The 27123-nt window shown below is 37.4% G+C and overlaps 1 protein-coding gene across 1 annotated transcript in view; it reads right to left on the reverse strand.

Annotated features, from left to right (window-relative positions):
• The window catches only part of NBEAL1 (neurobeachin like 1), a 226958-nt gene that overhangs the window by 116675 nt on the left and 83160 nt on the right, over positions 1-27123 (reverse strand). The window contains exons 10-15 of the mRNA XM_033230659.1: positions 26173-26479; positions 25140-25246; positions 11399-11485; positions 8995-9078; positions 1150-1248; positions 481-1061 (exon numbers count right to left, since the gene is read on the reverse strand). Coding sequence (XP_033086550.1) covers positions 481-1061; positions 1150-1248; positions 8995-9078; positions 11399-11485; positions 25140-25246; positions 26173-26479 — 1265 coding nt within the window. The remainder of the gene's footprint in view (positions 1-480; positions 1062-1149; positions 1249-8994; positions 9079-11398; positions 11486-25139; positions 25247-26172; positions 26480-27123) is intronic.

Raw genomic sequence — 27123 nt, forward strand, 5'->3', positions numbered from 1 at the left:
CAGGAGATTGAGATCATCCTGGCTAATACGGTGAAACCCCGTCTCTACTAAAAAATACAAAAAAACTAGCCGGGCGAGGTGGTGAGCGCCTGTAGTCCCAGCTACTAGGGAGGCTGAGGCAGGAGAATGGCGTCAACCTGGGAGGCGGAGCTTGCAGTGAGCTGAGATCTGGCCACTGCACTCCAGCCTGGGTGACGGAGCAAGACTCTGTCTCAAAAAAAAAAAAAAAAAAAAAAAAAAAAAGGAAACTTGTTTCCAAAGTAGCCTCAAAACTTAACCAGCAATATTTGAGGTATATAGCTATTACTATGAAAGCAATAGAGCACTTACAATTAAACTGTATAAAGCCTCCGGATGAAGAGGCTGTAGATAAATTGTACATCTAAAAGCTAGATGCTTGGAAACAGTTTTCCTGTTTAAGAATCACAGCACATATTGTTATGACAGTATTCATTTATATTCCATAATGTTTACCAATACCTGTACAATTGTTTCCTTTTCCCTCCTTTGTTAGCAATGCCAAGAGTCAATTGATCCTGATCTAAGCAAAACCAAGCACTGAAAGAAAAGGCGGACCCCGGCCATTTCTGTATGGGAGGCACAGAAATTCCTGCCATACTATGTGACAAATCAAAATATTGGAGGGCACTCTCTAGACTTAGTTTTCGAGCCATTGTCAGGATTGCTCGAGTCACAGGAGTGACATAAGGGTGAACAGACTCAGATTCATCCACTCTAAGCAATCTTAGTAGTCGACGGATTTCTTCTGAGCTCACTGACTGACTCCCCAAGGAACCATGGATTGCAATCAAGTTCTCAGCACAAGTTTGATGGAGGGAAGAATGCGAGTCAAGGGTTTCAATGATTCTAATCCCCATGTTTGCATTGACACAAGTAGTTCGACTCTGTCTATTAATACAACAAATTCTTTTCAGCCAATCAGAGATGAAGATTTGCAGGTCATGGGATTGTAGTTCTGGAAGCCACTGGATAAGAAGCAAGAGAGGTTGGACATTACTAATGCCCAAAATCCCAACTGAAGTGTGGTCACCCTCTACAGCCTGAAAAGCAACATAAAAGATAAAAGGTTAGTTACCATTTCAAAATGGATATTAACAGAAGTTCTCTTAATAAAAGTTATAAACTCACCATATTCATAAGCTCTTTAAGTAATTCCAGTGGTGGCTGACCCAGGGATTTTAATACTTCAAACATATGTGTATAACCAATTCTTTCTTTAAATACTTCCTAGGGGATGGGAAGACAATATATCGAAGTACATTTTCAAAGACTGAATGTGTTGGAATTTTAAAAATACTAAATAGTCATTTATGCTAATTAACTTAATATTAAGTAAAGAAAAAGATATTAGTTCACTATTTGCATTCTTAAATCACGTCTTCATTTTAAAATAGATTCCATATAACTTCTGGAGTAATAAAGTTATAATTCTCTACCAAAATTCAAAATAAATGAAATTAACAATAACTGTGTTATAGAATTATTATATTATTTGCAGATTACAGCATATGACAGTTCTTGTATTTTCTTCACTTGATTTGCAATTACTAGAGTAGTAGTCAAAACAAAAATAGAGGAAAAAATGAGGAGACTGTAGGTAAGAGGAGTCAGACATCAGCCTAAAAAGATCCAATTAAAGAGTTCCTGGCAATTTTGAATAGTGGTCAGAAATAAACTGAGTACAAAGAGTTTTCTCTGTGCTACTTGTATTTAAATGGAATGAATTATCTGGAACATCAAGTTCATTTTAGGAAGTTCTATGTCACATGTATTTTTGAACCACTAGGCACCCAAAGTCATAAAGTGAAATGTAAAGACAACTGGTAAACCTAGAACATACTAAAGTGCCCCATTACATTAGGTTGAAATATATACACTCACTACAAAATCAAAAAATTTAACAAAACAGGTAAAGTTGGTTTCCTTTAGGGAGGGAAATGGTTGAATGTGGGTCAAGAATAGGAAGGAAATATTTTCTCATTATGTATTTTTGTCATATAATCTTTTGAATTTTAAACATGCCAGCTATTACATGGACAAAAAAAAGAATTCAAGGAAGACTGGAACATCTTTTTTGATGTCTGAATTTCAGAATACAGTACAGGCAATCCATTATACTCATAAACCACTTATTTAAGACTTAAAGTGGTTTCCATCTTACAGCAACTAGTATTAAATGGAGATTAAGTCACAAGCCAGACTGTAAAAGTTGTAAAAGTCTATTCAATAGGAACCTAACCATGAGTTACGTCAACATTTCTAGGGCAAAGGTTAGAGTCTCCTAACACAAACCAATGTAATCTAAGGAATACAATGAAAGGCATGTTTCAGCAAACAGGGAGTAATTAATTGACTTCTGGTACCAGAAAGGTGAGGCATGAAGTATATTAGATGTGGCAGATAAGAGTGTAAAGTAATAATAAATGTCACTGACATGTATTTAGCACTTACCATGTGCCTGGCACTATGCTTACCACTTCACACAGATGACCTCACTAATCTTATCAGTATATGAGGAAACTACCAGTATAACTGGACAGAAGAACAGTCAGTGGCAGTGAATGAGAAGAAACAGAAACTCTAAGGGTTACTGAATACAAGAAGCAGAATTTCCATGGCCATACAACCTGGAAAAACTGGTATCAAGTAGAAAAATGTTCACATTTTAGGCAGTCATAAACTGACTAAATAAAGGGTCATTATTTTATTAATGAAGAAAAACTCTGATATAAAACTTAATTCTTTAAACTCATGAACCACAGAACCACTTAAAAGTATCCTTCCAACACCAGTGCTCATGTCCCATTTTTTGCTAACACTGTAAATCCTATCAGTTTGCAGTTCAAACATTAACGTCTTTTAACATCTTAAAGCAGTGCCTATAGGGGTTTGTCTTTAAAATTATCACAAGTATAGGCAAACAATAAGTAACCTCATTCTTATACTAAGATATTTTGTGAATGATTTTATTTCAGGTGTTAAACCACATGTATTATATACTTTCATACATCACTTCAGAATTTATATAGTGAAAATTGGCACATCTATTTAAATATTTTAAAACTTGGAGATACATCAGGCTAGCCGCAGACCTTTCAACAGAAACCCATACAAGCCACAAGTGACTGGGAGCATATGCTCAGCATTCTTTTTTTTTTTTTGAGACAGAGTCTCGCTCTGTCACCCAGGCTGGAGTGCAGTGGTGTGATCTTGGCTCACTGCAAGCTCTGCCTCCTGGGTTCATGCCATTCTCCTGCCTCAGCCTCCCAAGTAGCTGTGACTACAGGCGCCCGCCACCACGCCTGGCTAATTTTTTGTATTTTTTTTTTTTAGTAGAGACAGGGTTTCACCATGTTAGCCAGGATGGTCTCGATCTCCTGACCTCGTGATCCACCTGCCTTGGCCTCCCAAAGTGCTGGGATTACACGCGCCAGCCACTGCGCCCGGCCATACTCAGCATTCTTAAAGAAAAGAGGCTGGGCATGGTGGCTCACGCCTGGGATCCCAGACTTCGGGAGGCTGAGTGGTGTGGATCACGAGGTCAGAAGTTCCAGAGCAGCCTAGCCAAAATGGTGAAACCCCACCTCTACTAAAAATACAAAAATCAGCCAGGCATGGTGGCAAGCACCTGTAATCCCAGCTACTCCGGAGGCTGAGGCAGAATTGCTTGAACCCAGGACACAGAGGTTGCAGTGAGCCAGGATCGCATCACTGCACTCCAACCTGGGCAACAGAGCAAGACTCTGCCTCAAAAAGAAAAGAAAAGAAAAGAAAAGAAATTCCAAAGAATTTCATATCCAACCAAACTAAGCTTCATAAGTGAAGGAGGAATAAGACCCTTTTCAGAGAAGCAAATGCTAAAAGAATTCATTACTACCAGACCTGCCTTACAAGTTGTCCTGAAGGGAGTGCTAAATATGGAAAGGAAAGACTGTTACCAGCTACTACTAAAACATACTTAAGTACATAGACCCATGACACTATAAAGCAACCACACACACAAGTCAACATGTCTGTATAATAATCAGCTAATAATATGGTAGTATGATCAAATCAGAACAGATTAATACTAACCTTGAATGTATATGGGCTAAATTTCCCAATTAAAAAGCACAGAGTGGCAAGCTGGAGAAAAAAATCAAGACCCAGTGGTATGCTGTCTTCAAGAGACTCATCTCACATGCAATGACACCCATAGGCTTAAAGTAAAGGGATGGAGAAAAATCAATCAAGCAAACAGAAAACAGAAAAAAGCAGGGATTGCTATTCTTACTTTAGACAAAACAGACTTTAAACCAACAAAGATAAAAAAGACAAAGAAGTTACATAATGGTAAAGGGCTCAATTTAACAAAACCTAACTATCTTAAATATATATACACGCTCAACACAGAAGCACCCAGATTTGTAATTCTTAGAGACCCACAGTATACTTGGACAGACCATTGAGGCAGAAAACTAACAAAAATATTCAGGACCTGAACTTAACACATGACCAAATGGACGTAGTAGAGATCTGCAGAACACTTTACCACAAAACAAGAGAATATACATTCTTCACATCTGCACATGGGACATACTCTAAAATCGACAACACAATCAGACATAAAATAATCTTCAGCAAATTTCAAAAAACCAAAATCATACCAACCACACCCTTGAACCATAGTACAGTAAAAACAGAAATCAAGACTAAGAAAATTGTTCAAAATCATATAATTACATGAAAATTAAACTGTCTACTCCTGAATGACTCCTGGGTAAATAATAAAATTAGAGCAGAAATAAAGAAATTATTTGAAACTAATGAGAAGATACAACATACAAAAATCTCTGAGACATAGCTAAAGCAGTGTTAAGAGGGAAATTTATAGCACTAAATGCCCACATCAAAAAGTTAGAAAGATTACAAATCCAGCAACCTAACATCACAATTAGAGAACTAGAGAAACAAAAGCAAACCAATCCCAAAGCTAGCAGAAGAAAAGAACTAACCAAAACAGCGCTGAACTGAAGGAAACTGAGACATCAAAAACCATACAAAAGATAGGCGAGGCACAGTGGCTCACATCTGTAATCCTAGCACTTTGGGAGGCTAAGGTGGGCAGATCACTTGAGACCAGGAGTTCAAGACCAGTCTGGCCAACATGGGGAAATCCATCTCTACTAAAAATACAAAAATTAGCCAAGCATGGTGGCACGTGCCTGTAATCCCAGCTATTCGGGAGGTTAGCAGGAGAACTGCCTGAACCCAGGAGGCAGAGGTTGCAGTGAGCTGAGATCTTGCCACTGGACTCCAGCCTGGGTGGCAGAGCAAGGCTCTGTCTCAAAAAACAAAACAAAACAAAACAAAACAAAACAACCAGAAGATCAACAATTCCAGGAGTCAATTCTTTGAAAGAATTAATAAAATAGATCACTAGCTGAACAAAGAAAAAAAGAGAGAGAAGATTTAAATAAACATAATCAGAAATGACATATAGGACATTACTACTGACCCCACAGGATACAAAAAATCCACAAAGACTACTATGAACACCTCTATGCACACAAGTTAGAAAACCTAGAAGAAATGGATAAATTCCTAGAAACATACAACCTCCTAAGATCAAACTAGGAAGAAAATGAATCTCAGTACAGACCAATAATGAGTTCCAAATTTGAATCAGTAATAAAAAACCTACCAATCAGAAAAAGCCTAGGACCAGAAAGATTCACAGCCAAATTCTATAAGATACATAAAAAACAGCTGGTACCATTCCTACTGAAACTTTTCCAAAAAATTGAGGAGGAAGGACTCCTTTCTAATTCCTTCTGTGAGGCCAGCATCATCCTGATACCAAAACCTGGCAGAGACACAACAAATAAAGAAAACTTCAGGCCAACATCCTTGATGAACATAGATGCAAAAATCTTCAATAAAACATTAGCAAACAGAATCCAGCAGCACATCAAAGAGCTAATCCACCATGATCAAGTAGGGTTTATCCATGGGATGTAATGTTGGTTCAATATATGCAAATCAATAAATGTGATTCATCACATAAACAGAACAAAACAGAAACCACAAGATTATCTCAATAGAAACAGAAAACGCTTTCAATAAAATTCAACATCCCTTCATGTTAAAAAACCCTCAACCAACTAGGCATTGAAGGAACATATTCCAAAATAATAAAAGCCATTTATGACATACCCACAGCCAACATCACACTGAATGGGCAAAAGCTGGAAGCATTCCCCTTGAAAGCCAGAATAAGACTGGGATACCCTCTCTCACAACTCCCACTCAACATAGTACAGGAAGTCACAGCCAGTGCAATCAGGCAAGAGAAAGAAATAAAAGGCTTCTAAGTAGGAAGAGAGTAAGTCAAACTCTCTGTTTGCAGACAATATGATTCTATGCCTAGAAAATCCCATAGTCTCTGCCTAAAAGCTCCTTGATCTGATACACTACTTGAGGAAAGTTGCAGGACACAAAATCAGCGTACAAAAATCAGCAGTATTCCTATACACCAACAATATCCAAGCTAAGAGCCAAATCAAGAATGCAATCCCATTCACAATTGCCACAAAAAGAATAAAATAACTAGGAATATGGCTAACCAGTGAGGTGAAAGATCTCTACAAGAATTACAAAACATTGCTCAAAGAAATCAGAGATGATACCAACAAATGGAAAAATATTCCATGTTCATGAATACGAAGAATCAATATTGTTAAAATGACCATACTGCCTGGGCTGGTGTGGGGGCTCATGCCTGTAATCCCAGCACTTTAGGAGGCCAAGGTGGGCAGATCATTTGAGGTCAGCAGTTCAAGACCAGCCTGGCCAACATCGTGAAACCCTGTCTCTACTGAAAATACAGAAAAATTAGCCAAGTGTGGTCGTGCACACCTGTAATCCCAGCTACTTGGGAGGCTGAGGCAGGGGAATCGCTTGAACCTGGGAGATGGAGGTTGCAGTGAGCTAGGATCGTGCCACTGCACTCTAGCCTGGGTGAGAAAGTGAACTCCATCTCAAAGAAAATAAAAATCACCATATTGCCCAAAGATTCAGTGCTATTCCTATCAAACTACCAGTAGCATTCTTCACAGAACTAGAAAAACCTATTTTAAAATTAATATGGAACCAAAAAAGAGCCTGAATAGCCAAGGCAATCCTAGACAAAAAGAACAAAGCTGGAGGCATCACATTACCTGACTTCAAACTATACTACGAGACTACAGTAACCAAAACAACATAGTACTGGTACAAAAACAGACACATAGACCAGTAGAACAGAACAGAATATAATGCTGTAGAGTCCAGAAATAATGCTGCACACCTACAGCCATCCAATCTTCGACAAAGATGATAAAAACAAGCAATGGGAAAGGGCTCCTTTTTAATAAATGGTGCTGGGATAACTAGCTAGCAATATGCAGAAGAATGAAACTGAACCCCTTCCTTACAATACACAAAAGTCAACTCAAGTTGGATTAGACTTAAGTGTAAAACTATAAAAACCCTGGAAGATAACCTAGGAAATACTATTCTGGACATAGGACCTGGCAAAGATTTCATGATGAAGCCATCAGAAGTAATTGCAACAAAAACAAAAATTGACAAATGGGACCAAACTAAACTAAAGAGCTTCTGCACAACAAAAGAAACTATCAACAGAGTAAACAGACAACCTACAGAATGGGAGAAAATATTGGCAACCCATGCATCCAACAAAGGTCTAATATCCAGAATCTATAAGGCACTTAGACAAATCAACAAGTAAAAGCAAATAACCCCACTAAAAAGTGTGCAAAGGACAAGAACAGACACTTTTCAAAAGAAAACAGGGCTGGGTGTGGTGGCTCATGCCTGTAATCCCAGCACTTTGGGAGGTCGAGGCAGGCGGATCACCTGCTGTTGGGAGTTCAAGACCAACCTGGCCAACATGGTGAAACCCCATCTCTACTAAAAATACACAAATTAGCCGGGCTATAGTGGTGCACACCTGTAACCCCAGCTACTCGGGAGGCTGAGGCAGGAGAATCACTTGAACCCAGGATGCAGAGGTTGCACTGAGCCGAGATCGTGCTACTGCATTCCAGCTTGGGCAACAGAGGGAGACCCTGCCTCAAAAAAAAAAAAAAAAAAAGAAAAGAAAACATATGCAGCCAACAAGCATATGAAAAAATGCTAAACATCACTAATCATTAGAGAAATGCAAATCAAAACCACAATGACATACCATCTCACACCACTCAGAATGGTTACTATTAAAACATCAAAAAATAACAGATGTTGGCAAACTTGTGAAGAAAAGGAACACTTATACACTGCTGGTGGGATGTAAATTAGCTCAGCCACTGGGTAAAGCAGTCTGGCAATTTCTCAAAGAACTCAAAGCAAAATTACCATTCAACCCGGCAATCCCATTATTGGGTAAATACCCAAGGGAATATAAATTGTTCTACCATAAAGACACATGCACATGTATGTTCATCATAGCACTATTCACAATAGCAAAGACATGGAATCAACCTGAATGCCCATCAATAGTAAACTGGATAAAGAAAATGTGGTAGATATACACCATGGAATACTACACAGCCATAAAAACAAATGAGATCACATCCTCATATCCTTTGCAACAACGTGGATGGAGCTGGAGGCCATTATTTTAGGCAAACTAACACAGGAATAGAAAACCAAATACTACATATTTTTACATGTAAGTGGGAGCCAAACACTGAGTTCATATGGACACAAAGAAAGGAACAACAGACATAAAGACCTACTTGAGGGTGGAAGGAGGAGGGGGAAGATTGAAAAACTACCTATTGGGTACTATGCTTATCACCTGGGTGGCAAAATAATCTGTACATGAAATCCCTGTGATATCTAACTTACCTATATAACAAACCTGCACATGTACCCCTGAACCTAAAAAAAAAGTTAAGAAAAAAAAAAGCTGGAGGATATATGTTTCACCTTAGCAGCTGGAGATTTGTTCATTACTGCTGTCAAAGCCTGAATGGTTGATATGGCCAAACAATCCAACTGTCCCTGAAACACCTATTGAGGGGGAAGGAGAAACAAGAAATTAACAAATGTGTTCACAATTTTTATTGAGTTAGGAAACCTTTGGTCTGAAAACCTGAAAAAATAATTACTTAACATGCATTACATTCCTCTTCCAATGAAATGGATTTCTGAAACACTATAACCTGCAAGAAAAGTTACCTATTTAAAAGAAAAATAAGCCACATGTCAAGGAGGATAAGGCAACATTCACTTATTACATTAAAATGTTTTGAGAAAAACACAACAAGCTTAATACATGCTTTTTAAAAATAATGGACAATCTCAAGAGGAAGGGAGGGAGGTCTATCATTCATTGGAAATCCTATTACTTTTTTTTTTTTTTTTTTTTTGAGACAGAGTTTCTTTCTTGTTGCTCAGGCTGGAGTGCAATGGTGTAATCTCGGCTCACTGCAATCTCCGCCTCCTAGGTTCAAGTGATTCTCTTGCCTCAGCCTCCTGAGTAGCTGGGATTACAGGCATGCACCACCACGCCTGGCTAATTTTTGTATTTTTAGTAGAGACAGGGTTTCTCCATATTGGTCAGGTTGGTCTTGAACTCCTGACCTCAAGTGATCCACCTGCCTCGGCCTCCCAAAGTGCTGGGATTACAGGTGTGAGCCACCATGCCCAGTCAGAAATCGTATTATGTTTTAATTTCCCTTCAAAACTACACTTGAATGATCCGGGTTTAAATTCCATTTGCATGTATAAAAAAACAGCTAAAATAATCTTGTTCATCTAGTTTCCAAATCCTGTGTTAAAACTAAGATGGCATGTGCATACGCCAATTAATTATATTTATAAACAATTAAATATATCTATTTTTATATAAAATGGAAAATTTGAGGCAGACACAGAAAATGAAATACATATCTCTAAGCATTGTCATGTTTTTGAGAAGTCAACTTTTAATCCTAAAAGTTGTATGAAAAAATAAAAACTAGCCTAATTTTGTCTATTACTGTTAAAGCGTCAATAAAATGAAGAGATATGTTAAATTCCAGGGCAGTGTATTTATAGCAAAAACAAAAACTAACATCAAGAATATTAAAAAACTGAACATGACTGTTATATCGGGGTTAGACAATCATGAAAGCACAGAATCACCTACAATTTGGAATTGTAATGTGAACCTCTAAGAGACTATAATAATTATTTTATTAATCTACATAAGTAGGTCTTAAGAGGAATTAACATTTATAAAGAAATCTAAAACAATACTCTGTAAACTGATACTTCACATATAGAATAAAAAATAAGCTGATAATGTCTCTTATTACACAAAAATTCTATTTATAAACTTGGACGTTAACACAATGTTAATAAAAGACATTATGTAAGTTTTCTTGCAAATATTTTGGAAGAGAAAAATAACATCAATTTTTAAAGGTAGTTTTTTTCAAACTAAATTACCTAATGTATTGAAAGAAGCAACATAAATTGCATATTTTTGCTTTATCATACCTGTAATAGACTTGAATTTCTAGAATACAAAAAGTCAAGTTTTATGCTAAATTAACAGAGAGTTCAGCATCTTCTTCCCTTCCTCCAAGATTCAAGTTGTCCACTGAATTATAATCATCACTTGTCAATAAGAAGCAAAGAATCAAGATATTAACAATGACCATACATATTCACAAAGAAAGCCCTAAGGTCCCAATATACCACAGTGCTTAGAAAAGTCACCACCAGGTGGACAGCATTGATACTGAGATTCCATTCCTGTACTTTATATCTCCTCAAATTGAAAAGACCATATACAAATAGAGGGAATGGTATTGATTGCTTGTATCAACCACCAAGATATTCATCCTTTAGATGAAAGCAATTTTTATTTTAACTTTTTAGCAATTTTCAAAAATAATTAATGAATATTAGAATTTGACAGTGTTGGCCGGGCGCGGTGGCTCAAGCCTGTAATCCCAGCACTTTGGGAGGCCGAGACGGGCGGATCACGAGGTCAGGAGATCGAGACCATCCTGGCTAACACGGTGAAACCCCGTCTCTACTAAAAAATACAAAAAAACTAGCCGGGCGAGGTGGCGGGCGCCTGTAGTCCCAGCTACTCGGGAGGCTGAGGCAGGAGAATGGCGTGAACCCGGGAGGCAGAGCTTGCAGTGAGCTGAGATCCGGCCACTGCACTCCAGCCTGGGCGACAGAGCGAGACTCCGTCTCAAAAAAAAAAAAAAAAAAAAAAAAGAATTGACAGTGTTTGTGTATTTTAGGACATAAGAAGAAAAGTACAGGAATAGTTATTCCCATTGGCTGATTTTGGACTTCAGCTGAAACAAGATGCAGACTATGTAGATACCTGGTCCTCATTCATTTCTGTCAGTAATTTGTTGGCAAGGTCTTTCTCGTTCTTGTCTGCCACCTTATTGTTAGCATTTAAAAACAGCTGTTAAAAACAGAGACAAGAATAATGGAGAAAGAACATTAAACTGTTACCTATAAGCAGCAATGAAGCTTAAATGGGTTTCCATGTCTCTTGAAAATAAACCCAAGAATTCCCCTGTGAAGTATACTACACTTTTAGAAATTAAAGATTATTCACTTTTTGGATTATGAACTAATAGTAGTTTAGATATTTCTCTCTTGGAATTCAAAGTTACTAAAATAAGAAACAATGGCAATAATTAGGATTAGTTAATATTCCTAAATTCTTAAAGAATCAGCAGAGAATGTCTCACAGTGATATGGTTTGGCTCTGTGTCCCCACCCAAATCTCATCTTGAATTGTAGCTCCCCAAATTCCAGCGTGTTGTGGGAGAAACTTGGTGGGAGTTCTCGTGGTAAGTGAATAAGTCTCATGAGATCTGATGGTTTTATATTATAAAGGGAAGTTTCCCTGCACAAGCTCTATTCTCTTGTCTGATGCCATGTGAGACATGCCATTCACCTTCCACCATGACTGTGAGGCTTCCTCAGCCACATGAAACTGTGAGTCCATTAAACTTTTGCAAATTGTCCAGTCTCAGGTATGTCTTTATGAGCAGCATGAAAATGGACTAATACACACAAAAAAGAAGGAAAGCTGTTACTGACACAAACTAAAGATACTGTAGTACATAACACCCAGTATGGTTTTATAGTTAAAGTTTGTGAAGTGCTATCAAACTAACTTTAAAAATGGTTCTTTCTAGAAGTACTTCTCAGAGTCTCAAATATGCTAATGTGTACTTTGACAAGGGAGGTCAGGGTGCAGCATTTCCAAAATTTATCTGACCACGCATTTTGTTAAAACATTAGTTTAAAAGTATTCTCCAAAGTCATCAAGAATTGAGCTTCATTTATATTCATTTATATTCTGTAAAAGAAAACTGATATTATCTCTAGCATACATGGGCATTACCCTCCTCCCAATAAACTAAAGAAATCAAGTGTTTTAGTTTCAGTATATAAAAGTCAGCATCCCAAAAGGCCTTCGCCTTGCCTACAATTTGAGTACAGAGAAAGAAAATTCAAATGATATTCAAAGGGAGAGACAGTTAGATTTATAAAGGAATTTATTAAGAGCATCCTAAGGAAGAAGGTTCTTAGGAAGTTATATTATTTCAGAAATGAGAAAACAAAAGGTCAAGTTACATGCTGAAATATGCAATATAAAATAAACTGCATAGAGGTATGGTATTATATGTTATGCAAGAGTATATATAAGGCTTAACATAACAATAAATTGATATATACACTACAGGCCTTGGAATCAGAGACCTGAGTTTGAATTTTGGTTCTGCAACTTATTGGCTGTCTGATTTCAAGGAAAACTACTTCTCCAAGCTTTTCTCAAAATAGGGAGAAAAATACCTCATCAAATAGCTATATATATTCAATGACATAATCCACGCTAGCTTATTAGCATAGTATCTGGCACATAACAGAGACTTAACAAATGAAAGATGTCGGCTGGGCATGGTGGCTCACGCCTATAATTCCAGCACTTAGGGAGGCTGAGGTGGGCGGATTACCTGAGGTCAGGAGTTTCAGACCAGTCTGGCCAACACGGTGAAACCCCATCCCTACTAAAAATAGAAAAATTAGCCTGTAGTCCCAGCTACTTGGGAGGCTGAGGCAGGAGAATCACTTGAACCTGGGAGGCGGAGGTTGCAGTGAACAGAGATAGACCCACTACACTCCAGCCTAGGTGACAGAACGAGACTCTGACTCAAAAAAACAAACAAACAAAAAACAAATGAAAGGTGGCATTGTTACAAGCAAAGTCTTTTTAAAAGAATAATATTTCATATTTAGGTAAAGGGAAAGGGAAACAAATAGATAAAACTGGTCAATGTAAAAATGAGTAAAATCTTTCCAGAAAGCAATATAGCAATCTGTAAGAAGAATCTTTAAAACAATTCTTACTCTTTAACCCAGTAACTTTATTTCTAAAAATCTACCCTAAGAAACAGTCAAAAACACCAAGATTTTAGCAGCCATAAAGACTAGGTTTAGAATTCTCCTTGCTACTGAAGATACAGTTTTCTTCTTTTCTTTTCTCTTCTTTTGTTGAGACGGAGTTTCACTCTTGTTGCCCAGGTTGGAGTGCAATGGCGCAGTCTCGGCTCATTGCAACTTCCACCTCCTGGGTTCAATCAATTCTCCTGCCTCAGCCTCCTGAGTGGCTGGGATTACAGGCATATGCCACCATGTCTGGCTAATTTTTTTGTATTTTTAGTAGAGACGGGGTTTCCCCACGTTGGTCAGGCTGGTCTCGAACTCCTGACCCCAGGCGACCCGCCCGCCTCGGCCTCCCAAAGTGCTGGGATTACAGGCGTGAGCCACTGTGCCCGGCCTATTCTTTTCATTAATTCAAGTATCTTTGGGCAGCTTAAAAAATTTACATTAATTCAAATCATATCCCTGTAATTTAGTAAAACAAAATAACTGATAAATGTTTAAGGTTCCTCATATCTATCATAAAAGTTAAATGTATGATTCCATGGAATTGTAAAGTACTCTATAGTATGATGAAACTCATTTGCCAAGCCAAGAAGCCTTTACACAAATACTTAAGGAAATCAATGCATACTTAAATAGGCTGATGAATCTCATACAAAAAGAAAGCATGAAAACAGCAGCAGTCAGCTTTAGGTTGTCCATCTGATTCATAAATTGTTTATGATACTTTGAACTTTATTTGCCAAAGTTTCCAATGAGTCTAAATAGCAAAACTGATTCTATTTACTATATACTATATATGGTATATACTATTTACTATACACTATATATAGTATATATAATATACATATACTAAATAGTAATATATATTATATATACTATAAATATTAATTATAAAATTATTTTATTTATATATATAAAATAATTATAAAATACTATATATACTATACATATATAAAATAATATATTACTATATATAGTATATATACTATTTACTATATAAATATACTATTTACTATATACTATATAGTATATTCTATATGCTGCTATAGAAAAAGAACATAAAGGATTCATTCTTTACTAACAAACAAATAATTTAAACAAAGCAACCATGGACATCTATGGCATCATGCAATATATTTGGGGACTTAGGTTTTCATAATATTTCAAAGATTTTTATATATTCAGGAACCATATCAACTATTTCCATAAAATGTTTTTATATCAATAAAACCTTTGATTCTCGTATATTTAATATACAGAAAACATTTTTGCCTACTGACTAAACAGTGACCTTAAGTTCCAGTAATACAATTAGAAAATTATATATTACAATGGACTTAGGGTAAGAAAACCTGGGTTAGAAATTCCACCTCTATCAATTATTAGTGTTGACCTTGGGCTAATCATTTCATGCCTCAGGACATTTTTCCTTATTTGTACAATGAAGAAGTTTAAAAGCTTCTTTCAAAGATTCCCCTTTGTTGTGAAGACTTAATGGCTTCAATGTATAGTGATAAATCTAAAGTGATTCTGACCAAAAAATATTCCAGAAATAAGGAAGACTATTACTGCCAGCAGGGAAGGCCCAGGTCCCAAAGCTTGGTTTTCCCCGTTTTTTGTTTGTTTGTTTTTGTTTTTTTGAGACAGAGTCCTGCTCTGTCACCCAGACTGAAGTGCAGTGGTTTGGTGGCTCACTGCAACCTCCACCCTCCAGGTTCAAATGATTCTTCAGCCTCCCTAGTAGCTGGGATCACAGATGTGCACCACCATGCCCAGCTAATTTTTGTATTTTTAGTAGGGATGGGGTTTCGCCATGTTGGCCAGGCTGGTCTCGAACTCCTGACCTCAAGTGATTGACCTGCCTCGGCCTTCCAGAATGCTGGGATTACAGGCATAAGCCACCATGCCCAGCTGGTTTTCCCTCTTTAAAGGGATTTCTTCTCCAGCATTTTTATTTCAAAACAAAATGTGATAGGTGGTATCAAATAATTAACTTTTAAAGGTCATGATTCCAGATATAAATTTTAAGAAACTTTGGCCTATAAAGAACAAATATTAGCTCACCATCATGATAGCTATGACAAACAGTTTTGTATTTTTAAAAAAGATATTATTCATATCAGAAATTTGTTATATCTGAGTTTCATATACTGAAGAAAAACCAATGCTAATAAATTTTAGTAGGAACTATATTGTATCCTAGAGATGACCCTACAAAGCAGACTCTTTTTTTTCTTTTTTTTAGACGGAGTCTCGCTCTGTCACCCAGGCTGTCAACCTCTGCCTCCTGGGTTCAAGTGATTCTCCTGCCTCAGCCTCCCAAGTAGCTGGGACTACAGGCATGTGCCACCACGCCTGGCTAATGTTTCATATTTTTAGTACAGACAGGGTTACACTATGTTAGCCAGGATGGTCTCGATCTCCTAACCTCGTGATCCGCCTGCCTCGGCCTCCCGAAGTGCTGGGATTACAGGTGTGAGACACCGTGTACAGCCGATTAGCAGATTCTTTACACATGTGAGATGTTGCCTTTATCACTGAATTTGTCTTTATAACAATTTACTTCATCAATATATTCTTTACTATTTGATTTTGATGCTGTTCTTTACTGCAATGAAGTGACATAAATGCTTTCAGAGATATCCCTCAAAACAGTATGAAAAAATTCAAGGAGTTGATACTAAAACCTTTATTCTGAATTACTCTCATAGAATTAACCCCTGGTATTTTTCAGCAAGAAATCAATGAAAAGAATACCTCAAATAGAAAGGTAAAAGCTCTTTGAAGTAGTTTCATTTACAAAGGCTTTATAGGAAGCTCTCCTTTCTGATACCATCATGATACATGGAAATATCCTATATACTCTTTATTTTTTTTTTGAGACAGAGTCTCACTCTGTTGCCCAGGCTGGAGTGCAGTGGCACGATCTCGGCTCACTGCAACCTCCACCTCCTGGGTTCAAGCAATTCTTCAGCCTCAGCCTCCTGAGCAGCTGGGACTACAGGCACACACCACCACACCAGCTAATTTTTTTTTTTTTTGTATTTTTAGTAGAGACGGGGTTTCGCCATATTGGCCAGACTGGTCTCAAACTCCTGACCTCATGATCTGCCCATGTCGGCTTCCCAAAGTGCTGAGATTACAGGAATGAGCCACCGTGCCCAGCTTAGTTATGTACTCTTCCACATTGCTGCTACATGTATAAATTAGTTAAAAAAAAATTCAAAAGCAAATTGCATATATATTAAGAACCTTAACCGTATTTCTGCTATTTTTCTACTTTTCTATATTTTCCAATGAGTTACAACTTGTTTTTACACAACGTTCTGCTCCTTAATTTAAAAAACAAATAAGAAAAGTGTATGTCCTATGACCTAGTAATTATACTGGAAGTAAAATTACTTTCTGGAAACAAATTAAGTTTCCACTAGCAGGGTGGAGTTAAGTAAATTATGGTATACAATATTATGTAGACATTAAAATTATGGCACATGAAAATAATGAAATATCTTAAATGAAACAAAAGTACAAAATTATATGCATCAAGTGCTCACACTAGTGTTAACAATGCATAACAAAACAGACTTTACAAATCAACAAGACAATAACAAATCTGATTTTAAAATAGGCAAAGGACTTGAATAGACGTCTCTCCAAAAAAGATATACAAATGGCCAATAAGCACACAAAAAGGATGCTCAATATCACTAATCATTAGTGAAGGCAAATCAAAAACACAATGAAATACTACTTCATATCCATTAGGACCACTACTATCAAAAAAGAAAAAAAAAACACCACCCAGTGCTGGCAGGGATGTGTAGACATTGGAAACTTTGTGCACTATTGTTAAGAGTGTAAAATGGTACTTACTATGGAAAACAACATAAAAGTTCCTCAAAAAATATTCAAAAGTGAATTATCATATATCTAATAATCCTACTTCTGAGTATATACCCAAAAGAACTGAAAATGATACCTTGAAGAGATATCTGTATACCCACATTCACAGCAGTAGCCAAAAGGTGGACGTAACCCAAATGTCCACTGATGGATAAGCAAAATGTGGTATTTACATACAATGGAATATTATTCAATGTTAGAAAGGAAGAAAATTCTGACACATGCTACAACATGGATGAATCTTGAGAACATTATGCTCAGTGAAATAAGGCAGTCATAGAAGAACAAATACTATATGATTCCAACTTTATGAGATATCTAGAGTAGTCAAATTCATCGACACAGAAAGTAGAATAGTGGTTTCCAGGGGCTGAGGAGAGGGAAACCAGGCAGCTGTTTAATGGGTATAGAGTTTCCATTTTACAAGATGAAGAGTTCTGGAGATGGGCTGCACAATAATGTAAATGTATTTAACACCACTGAAGTATACAATAAAAAATGGTCAAGATGCTAACTTTTTATATTATATAATTTTAACATAATTATTTTATTTTATTTTATTTTACTTTATTTTATTTACTTAAGACAGAGTCTTACTCTGTTGCCCAGGCTGGAGTATAGTGGTGTGATCTAGGCTCACTGCAACCTCTGCCTCCTGGGTTCAAGCGATTCTCTTGCCTCAGCCTCCCAAGTAGCTGGGATTACAGGCATGCACCATGACACCTGGCTAATTCTTTTGTATTTTCAGTAGAGACGGGGTTTTACCATGTTGGCCAGGCTAGTCTGAAACTCCTGACCTCAACTGACCCACCCGCCTCGGCCTCCCAAAGTGCTGGGATTACAGGCATGAGCCACCGCGCCTAGCCCCACAATTATTTTTAAAAATACTTTAAAAATGTCTACAGACTAGAAATAATCATATATAATTTATTTTATTTTTCTATATTTACCTTTTTTCCTATAAAACAAAAAGAACATTTTCATAATGAGAAAAATTAAGCTTTATCTTAAAAGTAAAAAAATGCTACTTCAGCCCGGGGCAGTGGGTCAAGCCTGTAATCCCAGCACTTTGGGAGGCCGAGATGGGCAGATCAAAAGGTCAGGAGATCGAGACCATCTTGGCTAACACGGTGAAACTCCGTCTCTACTAAAAAATACAAAAAATCTAGCAGGGTGAGGTGGCGAGCACCTGTAGTCCCAGCTACTCGGGAGGCTGAGGCAGGAGAATGGTGTAAACCCGGGAGGCGGAGCTTGCAGTGAGCCAAGATCCAGCCACTGCACTCCAGCCTGGGCGACAGAGCGAGACTCCGTCTCAAAAAAACAAAAACAAAAACAAAAAAACCAAAAAAAAAATGCTACTTCTACTGGATGCTCTTAGTTATAAGTGGGAGCTAATCAATGGGTACGCTTGAACATACAAAGTAGAATAACAGACACTGGAGACTCTGAAAGGTAGAGCGAAAGGAGGCTCCAGGTTGAAAAATTATCTATTGGATATAATGTTCAGTATTTGGGCAATGGGTACACTAAAAATCTAGAGTTCATGGAATACATCCATGTAATGAAACTGCCATTATACCTCCTAAATCTATAAAAAAAAGTTTTTTTAAAAGATGTGCCATTTCTTACATGAGAGCTTGTAAGGTGAAATAAATTACAGCCAAACATTCAAGCCAGTTATGTGGATAATAATTAATTTAAATATGCCTTTAAAATATCAATCCATATATCAGAAAATAAACTGCAATATGCCTATTTTAAAATTATGCCCCATCAGTAGCTGATGCAAGATATGTTCATTGTTAAAGAAAGATTTTTCTGAAATTTGACTTTAAAACATTTTTCTCAGAATGGCAAAGGAAAATATTTCTAATCAATTAAATTTTATTCTTTTTAAGGTTAAAACAGAAAATGAAAAGAATCACTTTCAGAAAAGAGACAAAAGCAGAGATTGAGTAAATTTATTCATCTGAACACAGGCATTTCCTCTACTGCAACATCCACGATGTCCTAGAGAAAAATGGTGAAAACATTTGATTCTGCAAAAAGAAGTAATTGTCTTTAAAATGTGGTTTCAAATTGTAACATAAGACTGACCCTTAAGATTTACGAAGCTGAATATGCTTCTTTTGTATTTTAGAGCTTAGGTTTGTTAAACTGACCCCTAATTTTGTGGTGTGTGTCTGATCCTAGGTTCTCGTCTCTCTTAAATGCTACCTGCCTCTAGTTATTGTATTTGTTTGAACTTCAGAGGACTTCGCTGAGTTAGTGATCGCTAGATGGCACATATGTGTTGGTTTCTCTTCATATTCCTTTAGGGTTTTACTGTTTACAAGCTTCTTTTTTGTATTGAGAGAAAAATAGCTAAACCATCTTTGACATCTTTTCTGCAACAAGCAAAAAGACTTGAAACAAAGTGGGGATCTTTTATTTATTTATTTATTTATGAGATGGAGTCTTAACTCTGTCACCCAGGCTGGAGTGCAGTGGGGTGATCTCGGCTCACTGCAACCTCCACCTCCGGGGTTCAAGTGATTCTCTTGCCTCAGCTTCCCGAATAGCTGGGATTATAGGAGCATGCCACCATGTCTGGCTAATTTTTGTATTTTTAATAGAGACGGGGTTTCGCCATGTTGGCCAGGCTGGTCTCAAACTCTTGACCTGAGGTGATCTGCCTGCCTCAGCCTCCCAAAGTGCTGGGATTACAGGTGTGAGCCACCGCGTCTGGCCTAAAGTAAGAATCTTGAACCATCCTTTCTTTTCTGTTCTCCTTACCCTGTTACCTACTGGACCAGATCTTTTGTCCTGAAAACTTGTCTCCTACTCTGCCCTCTTTTATATTCTCCTACTCCAAAAGAAACCTATTCACCCACACATATACATGGTTAATTCTTGGGGTATCTCTGCAATTCTTTTTTTTTTTTTTTTTTTGAGACGGAGTCTCGCTCTGTCACCCAGGCTGGAGTGCAGTGGCCGGATCTCAGCTCACTGCAAGCTCCGTCTCCTAGGTTTACGCCATTCTCCTGCCTCAGCCTCCCGAGTAGCTGGGACTACAGGCGCCCGCCACGTCGCCCGGCTAGTTTTTTGTATTTTTTAGTAGAGACGGGGTTTCACCGGGTTAGCCAGGATGGTCTTGATCTCCTGACCTCCTGATCCGCCCGTCTCGGCCTCCCAAAGTGCTGGGATTACAGGCTTGAGCCACCGCGCCCGGCCTGCAATTCTTAAATAATTTATGCAAACATCCAGAAGAAGCTAGGGACTCTCCATTCCTAGTTTCCAGTCTCGCAAGTCAAGACCTTTTCTTGATGTGATTCATGTCAAATACTTAGGACACTGCTGTATTTTGGATGGACCGAACCTACTTAATCTTTAATCTTAAAGCAGACAGAAACAATTGGGGGCCTTCCATGTAGAAAGCGGGGTCGGGAGGGCAAGAAAGGGAATATGAATGCATATCCAAGTCACTCTGGAAATTTTATGGGGGTAAAAGAAACTTAGGTCAAAGTGGTCACAAGATTGTTTAATAGGAGATAGAAGGATATAACTCCATGTTTACTACTAGAAACCAAAGCTTTGTGTGAAATCTTGAATTTATGGGGAAAGAGGGAGAGTACCAGTGTGTTCTTTTCCTGATCCCTTCCCCTCATTCCTTAACTGCAGGAGACTGAGCTCCTTTGGGCTTTGGTGACCCCATCACTGAGGGGTTTATTTGATAGTTGATTTTGCTGTACTGGATACTTCCTTTCCCATTTCCTAATCATTTTGCAATACACATGCTGACTCTTTTCCCTTCCCTCCTCCTTTCCCTGGGAAGATACAATGAATAAGTAAAGACTTATCGGTAGTGAAAAAAATTGTAATGAATCCTAAATTTCAAATTAATCATATTCCAATACATATTATAATAATTTAAAATTTGTAACGTAGTTATACATAAAAGGAGGGTAGTCTCCCATTGGAGTTTATCTTTTATAATACATGATGTAGCTGTTCTAATACTTTTAAAATAAGCCTGAGTTTTAGATTCTAAAATACTGGCTATAAAGTAAAGATGAAAAGGGAAGAGGAAAAGCATTTTTATGCCCCTTCTTTGGCAGAGAGTTGTGCAGCCAAGCAAATTTTTAAACCAAACACATTTTGCTTTTGATATTTATTCTGCTCCCCTACCCTAGCATAATCCTGTTGTGCTAGGCAACCAACCGCAAATTTAATCAATTCAATTTTATTTATTAAGTTTCTACTGAGTGCCAAATACCTAATGATGGGAGAAAAGAGATTAAAGTCAGCCTGCTTGCCTTCAAATAGACCACAGTTGAGTATGAAACACAAAACGTTTGTCACCCCACAGACTTGTAAAAGATACTAATACGTATCCATCTAGACCCACCAGCATCAGAAAATATTATGTAGTGATTTTTTTAAAAGAGTAAAAAAGAAATGATTTCAAGTAGCTATAAAAGCATCAAGGAGAGAGATTTAAAAAGCATGAATAAGAAAACACGTAGGGTCTTTGTAAGAAAGGCTTAAGAGGCAGGCCTTGAGTCAGATGTCTTAGAGCCTTGTACAAGTCATGGTATGGATATTTTAAAATCACTAGAATTTTTCATAGTTTGGGAAAACATCTTAAGCAAAGGATTGATATGATAACGTTGATGTATCAAAAAGACAGTTTTGGCTTCAGTGTAGAAGAGGATAAGGGTGAAAACGGGCTGGGCGCGGTGGTTCACGCCTGTAATCCCAGCACTTTGGGGGGCCAAGGCGGGCGAATCACGAGGTCTGGAGTTCCAGACAAGCCTGGCCAAGGCAGCGAAACCCCATATCTACTAAAAATATGAAAATTAGCCGGGCGCGGTGGCGGGCACCTATAATCCCAGCTACTTGGGAGGCTGAGGCAGGAGAATTTCTTGAACCCGGGAGGTGGTGCAGTGAGCAGAGGCTGCGCCTGCACTCTAGCCTGGGTGACAGAGCAAGACTGTCTCAAAAAAAAGAGTGAAAAAGGAGAAAACAACAAAATGTTGCAATAATCTGGCAAAAAAATTAAAGCCTGAAATAAAGCAATGACAGTGGGAATAAAACGCTGTATTTGAGAAATGTTTGAAAAATGAAATTGTCAACTTTGGTGACATAAGCAGATGTGGGAGATGAGAGATCAGGAAAAGTCGAGACTGATTTCCAAGTTTCTCCTTTGAGAAACTGGGCAGATAACCGTGCCTTTGACTTAAATTAAAAATATAGGAAAAGCAGGCTGGGCATGGTGGCTCACGCCTATTATCCCAGCACTTCTAGGGGCTGAGGCAGGCTGATAACCTGAGGTCAGGAGTTCGAGACCAACCTGGTCAACATGGTGAAACCCCTTCTCTACTAAAAATACAAAAATTAGCCAGGCGTGGTGGCGGGCACCTGTAATCTGCAGTGAGCTGAGATCATACCACCACACTCTAGCCTGAGCGACTTAAGCAGCTGTAGGAATAAGAAAGAGGAGACAAAAGAGTAGGGATGAACTGTTCCATTTTAGATGTGGCAAATTTGAGATTTTTGAGAGACATTCAAGTGGATTCCTCAACAGAGCTGAACTAACAGGAAGAAATTTGGGTATTATAGATGATATCTAAAGCTACACATCCAAAATTGAGACATCCAAAGGATAAGCAAACTAAAAAAGGTTGGAAAGGCCGGGCGCAGTGGCTCATGCCTGTAATCCCAGCACTTGGGGAGGCCGAGGTGGGCGGATCAGGAGGTCAGGAGATCGAGACCATCCTGGCTAACACAGTGAAACCCTGTCTCTACTAAAAAGAAAATACAAAAAATTAGCCAGGCGTGGTGGCAGGCGCCTGTAGTCCCGGCTACTTGGGAGGCTGAGGCAGGAGAATGGCGTGAACCCAGGAGGCGGAGCTTGTAGTGAGCCGAGATCACGCCACTGCACTCCAGCCTGGGCGACATAGCGAGACTCCATCTCAAAAAAAAAAAAAAAAAAAAGAAAGGTTGGAAAAAAGAGCCTAGAACCAAACAGGGAATGCCAGTATTTTTAGAAAGGGTAATATTCTAGAAAGACTAAAGAGTGGCCACAGTGATACACAGCAAAAAAGATGAATGTAGAAAAGATGAGTGTGTTGAAATTTCAGAAACAAATTTTTTTTTAATGTTTCAAGAAGTCTGTTCTCTATATTTCATATTTTGGCATCAAAATTCTGTTTTGCTACAAAATACAATCGTACATTGTGCAAAATTCACTTACAAACATAATAAAGTTTCTACAAGTCTGCATTAACTTCCACAACCTCTGAACAACTGCAGAAAAGGTTAACACTGATAATGGAAAGGTTATCAAGTAGTTAGTTGCTTCAAAATTCTGTCTGTATTAGTGTTATAATATGATTTTGAACTATCAAAACCATATTTACAAAAGTATCCTATTGATATTATTCAGCTTGATGTGGGATCTTTTTCATTAATAGAAATATATATTTTTACATTAGGAAATATGGGAATTACCAGTTTTCATCTATGAGCAACAATTTTGGAATTAATATATTTATTACTGTATGGGAGAATCAATATGCTATCAACGTTTCCATTTGCAATGAGTATGTATTACTTTAATTGTAATAAAAAATGTTATTTGACCCTGAAAGGGCACCAAATCATTTATGAATTTTATTTAAATTATGCAAAAATATCACATATTTGGAGAGAAGAATGGAAATAAACACCCAAAATCATCATTTGGGTCATTACATAGTGTAAAAGTTAGGAACAATGGTCATGAAGTCAAAAAGAACTAAACTGAAACTCTCGCTCTGAAACTTCTTGCCTAATTTATAGTCATTATGAAGACAACATATATTTTGTGACCTCAAAAGAAAAGTGTCTGATACACAATTGGCACATAATAAATATTGGTTAAATAAATCATTTAATTAAAAAGTTATGTCTTGGCCAGGCACGGTGGCTCACGCCTGTAATCCCAGCACTTTGGGATGCCGAGGTGGGTAGATCATGAGGTCAAGAGATGGAGACCATCCTGGCCAACATGGTGAAACCCCATCTCTACTACAGATACAAAAAATTAGCTGGGCATGGTGGTGCGTGCCTGTAATCCCAGCTACTTAGGAGGCTAAGGCAGGAGAATTGCTTGAACCCAGGAGGTGGAGGTTGCAGATTGCACCACTGCACTCCAGCCTGGCAACAGGGCGAGACTCCATCTCAAAAAAAAAAAAGCTATTTCTTATACAAAAACATTATTCAGTGAATGACATATAATTTGAGTTGGAGTAATAGGTTTGCACCAAGCAATCCACATGTTTTATATAATACTCCCTATAATCAGTGGCCTGTATTTATAGGATATGTAACTTGGGGTCTACAAACTGTGGTAGAAGACAGTGTTTCCATGAGAAACAACTGTTTTTCAAAGACTCGTCTTAGTACATTTAGACACAAATAGAAGAGCTCCGAAGCAACTAATTACTTAAAGGGCCTCAAGGATATTTCTGGATGGAATGAAAATAATATACTTCATGAACTGAAATTCTTCCCATACAAAGAAATTCCAGTTTGACTACCTTTAAAGTATTTAGACAATTACGAGTGATTTAATACTAGTTTCAGTTCAAGATAAAACTTGGTTATGTAATTAAATGCAAACAGAGATTAAGTATAAAAATTAGTAAAAATATGTTCAAATGTGAATTAAAACAAAAACAAAAAATAGCTTCTTAAAATCAAAGACAACAACAATAATAGAAAAATACCTTGCAGTTCTGTAGCAGTCGTATGAGATGTTCAAAGCAATTGCTGTTAAGAAAAATGGCCTGAAGAACAGGCCTATCTGTACAATCTAACATGGCTGTGATGGTATCTAGGAAAATAAAAAGAAAATCATCCATGTAAAAGTGAAAATTTGGGATCATACAAACATTTACTCTAATCATTTTTCTTTTTAATTTTTAAAACAATTTTGATGTTCAGTATTTTTTAAATGACACTAACACAAAAAAACACATAAAAGCATTTTTATGCCTTTAGAAGCTATACACCAAACCATTAATGTTGGTTATGAGTGGGTGGCAGGATATAAAGAATTTTCTTTTTACTATCTGAATTTCCTAGTTTAGTGCTAATTAAAACATTTTATTTCTATAAGGAACTATCAGTTAATAACATTTTTGTATTTAACAACCTTACATAGGAATACAATAAGAAATCACAATATATTGGTGAAGGAGCTTGCAGAGCAGAGAGACAGAGATAAATATGCGGAATGACACAAAACAACCAACACAAAGAGAAGGGAAGAGAAACACAAACACACAAACACACACACACACACACACAGGCTCTGAGGAAAAAAAGAAACAAAAACAGATGCCCTTTAGAGAAAGGGCAGATTTTTGAAGTGACCTCTACAGAGATGTTATAGAGGCGCATACAAAATTGATTGTATGGGACTCTTTACCATAGGTTACTACAAATGGTGCTTTCTGAAAATTTACTTTTCCTAGAATTTCAAAGTCATAGCTAATTTTCTTTTTAACATTGATGCATTTAGGAGATTACACTGTCAAAACAATATAGAGACTTGACTTTGTTATTGTTAAAGCAAAGAGGCTGTAACAAACACATCAATTCTATATAAATTATTTTGAAGTCAAAGTCTAAGCATTCACATGATATCTGAATTAAACAATCAATGCTTCCACACAACGGCCTTGTATTTCAAGAGAAAGTGGTAGATATGAAAATTAAAAACAGACTCAGAAACAGTTGTCATTATGTAATACTTACTCAGCATTTTGATCTGTAGAGAAATAAATCGGTTTTCCCACTGTCTGGACCTTCTTTGATTAGGTAAAGCTGAATGATCTGAATTTAGCAATTTAAAATAGTTCTCCAGAATAGTACTGGTTTCCACTTGACGCTGATCAGAATTGCTACTGAGAAGGATATGTACCACTTCCGTAAGGCACTTTAGAGTTAGTTCTGCCTTCCTACCCACTTCTTCAGGATCTCCATCCTCCCAGGAATCACAATCTGCCAAAACTCGCATAAGAACTTCCATAGTGGCTGGAGAAATTGCTTGCAAAGCATTCCTCTGAAATATTAGAGACAATAAAAATGAAAACTAAACCTAATGAAGAGTTCTGTATGTTTGCAACAATGAGAATTTAATACATCTGCAGGCAACCTTTTCTTTTAGTAAATAAACACATAAAAATTTGTAACAGATACTATAATAGACACTGCTAGTGGTTCATACATATTAAATCTTCCCTTCCTCTCAGAAAACTCACTTTACACTCTCTCTTGTGGCTAAGGGTAGCCATGGAATAATGGAATATAGTTCTGGTTAAGGACATATGGTAGTAGACTATGAAGAGAGTATCACTTTATAAATAAAAAGGGAAGGACCCTTTGCCCTTGAGACTTTCACCTTTTCCTGCCTAGAATGTAGACATAATGCTTAAAGCCACCTTTATATCATGAAGAGATAACTCCAAGATTAAAGTAGCAGGCTACAGAAAGAATAGGAATATTGAAGGACCTCAGTCCTTGATGTTCTTATTGAGTTACTGTACCAGCCCAGAACTGCCTAAACCTGGATTTCTTAGGCAAAATGAAACAAATAAAAAACAACCTCAAATCGATTAAGTGTCTCTCAGATTTTCAGGTTGGTTACAGAAAATCCATCACAACTGATTTAAATATATAAGATGACTGGTTTGGTTTTGATTCTAC

This window comes from Trachypithecus francoisi, unplaced genomic scaffold (assembly GCF_009764315.1).
Source record: "Trachypithecus francoisi isolate TF-2019V2 unplaced genomic scaffold, Tfra_2.0 Lachesis_group13, whole genome shotgun sequence".
Lineage (NCBI taxonomy): Eukaryota > Metazoa > Chordata > Mammalia > Primates > Cercopithecidae > Trachypithecus > Trachypithecus francoisi.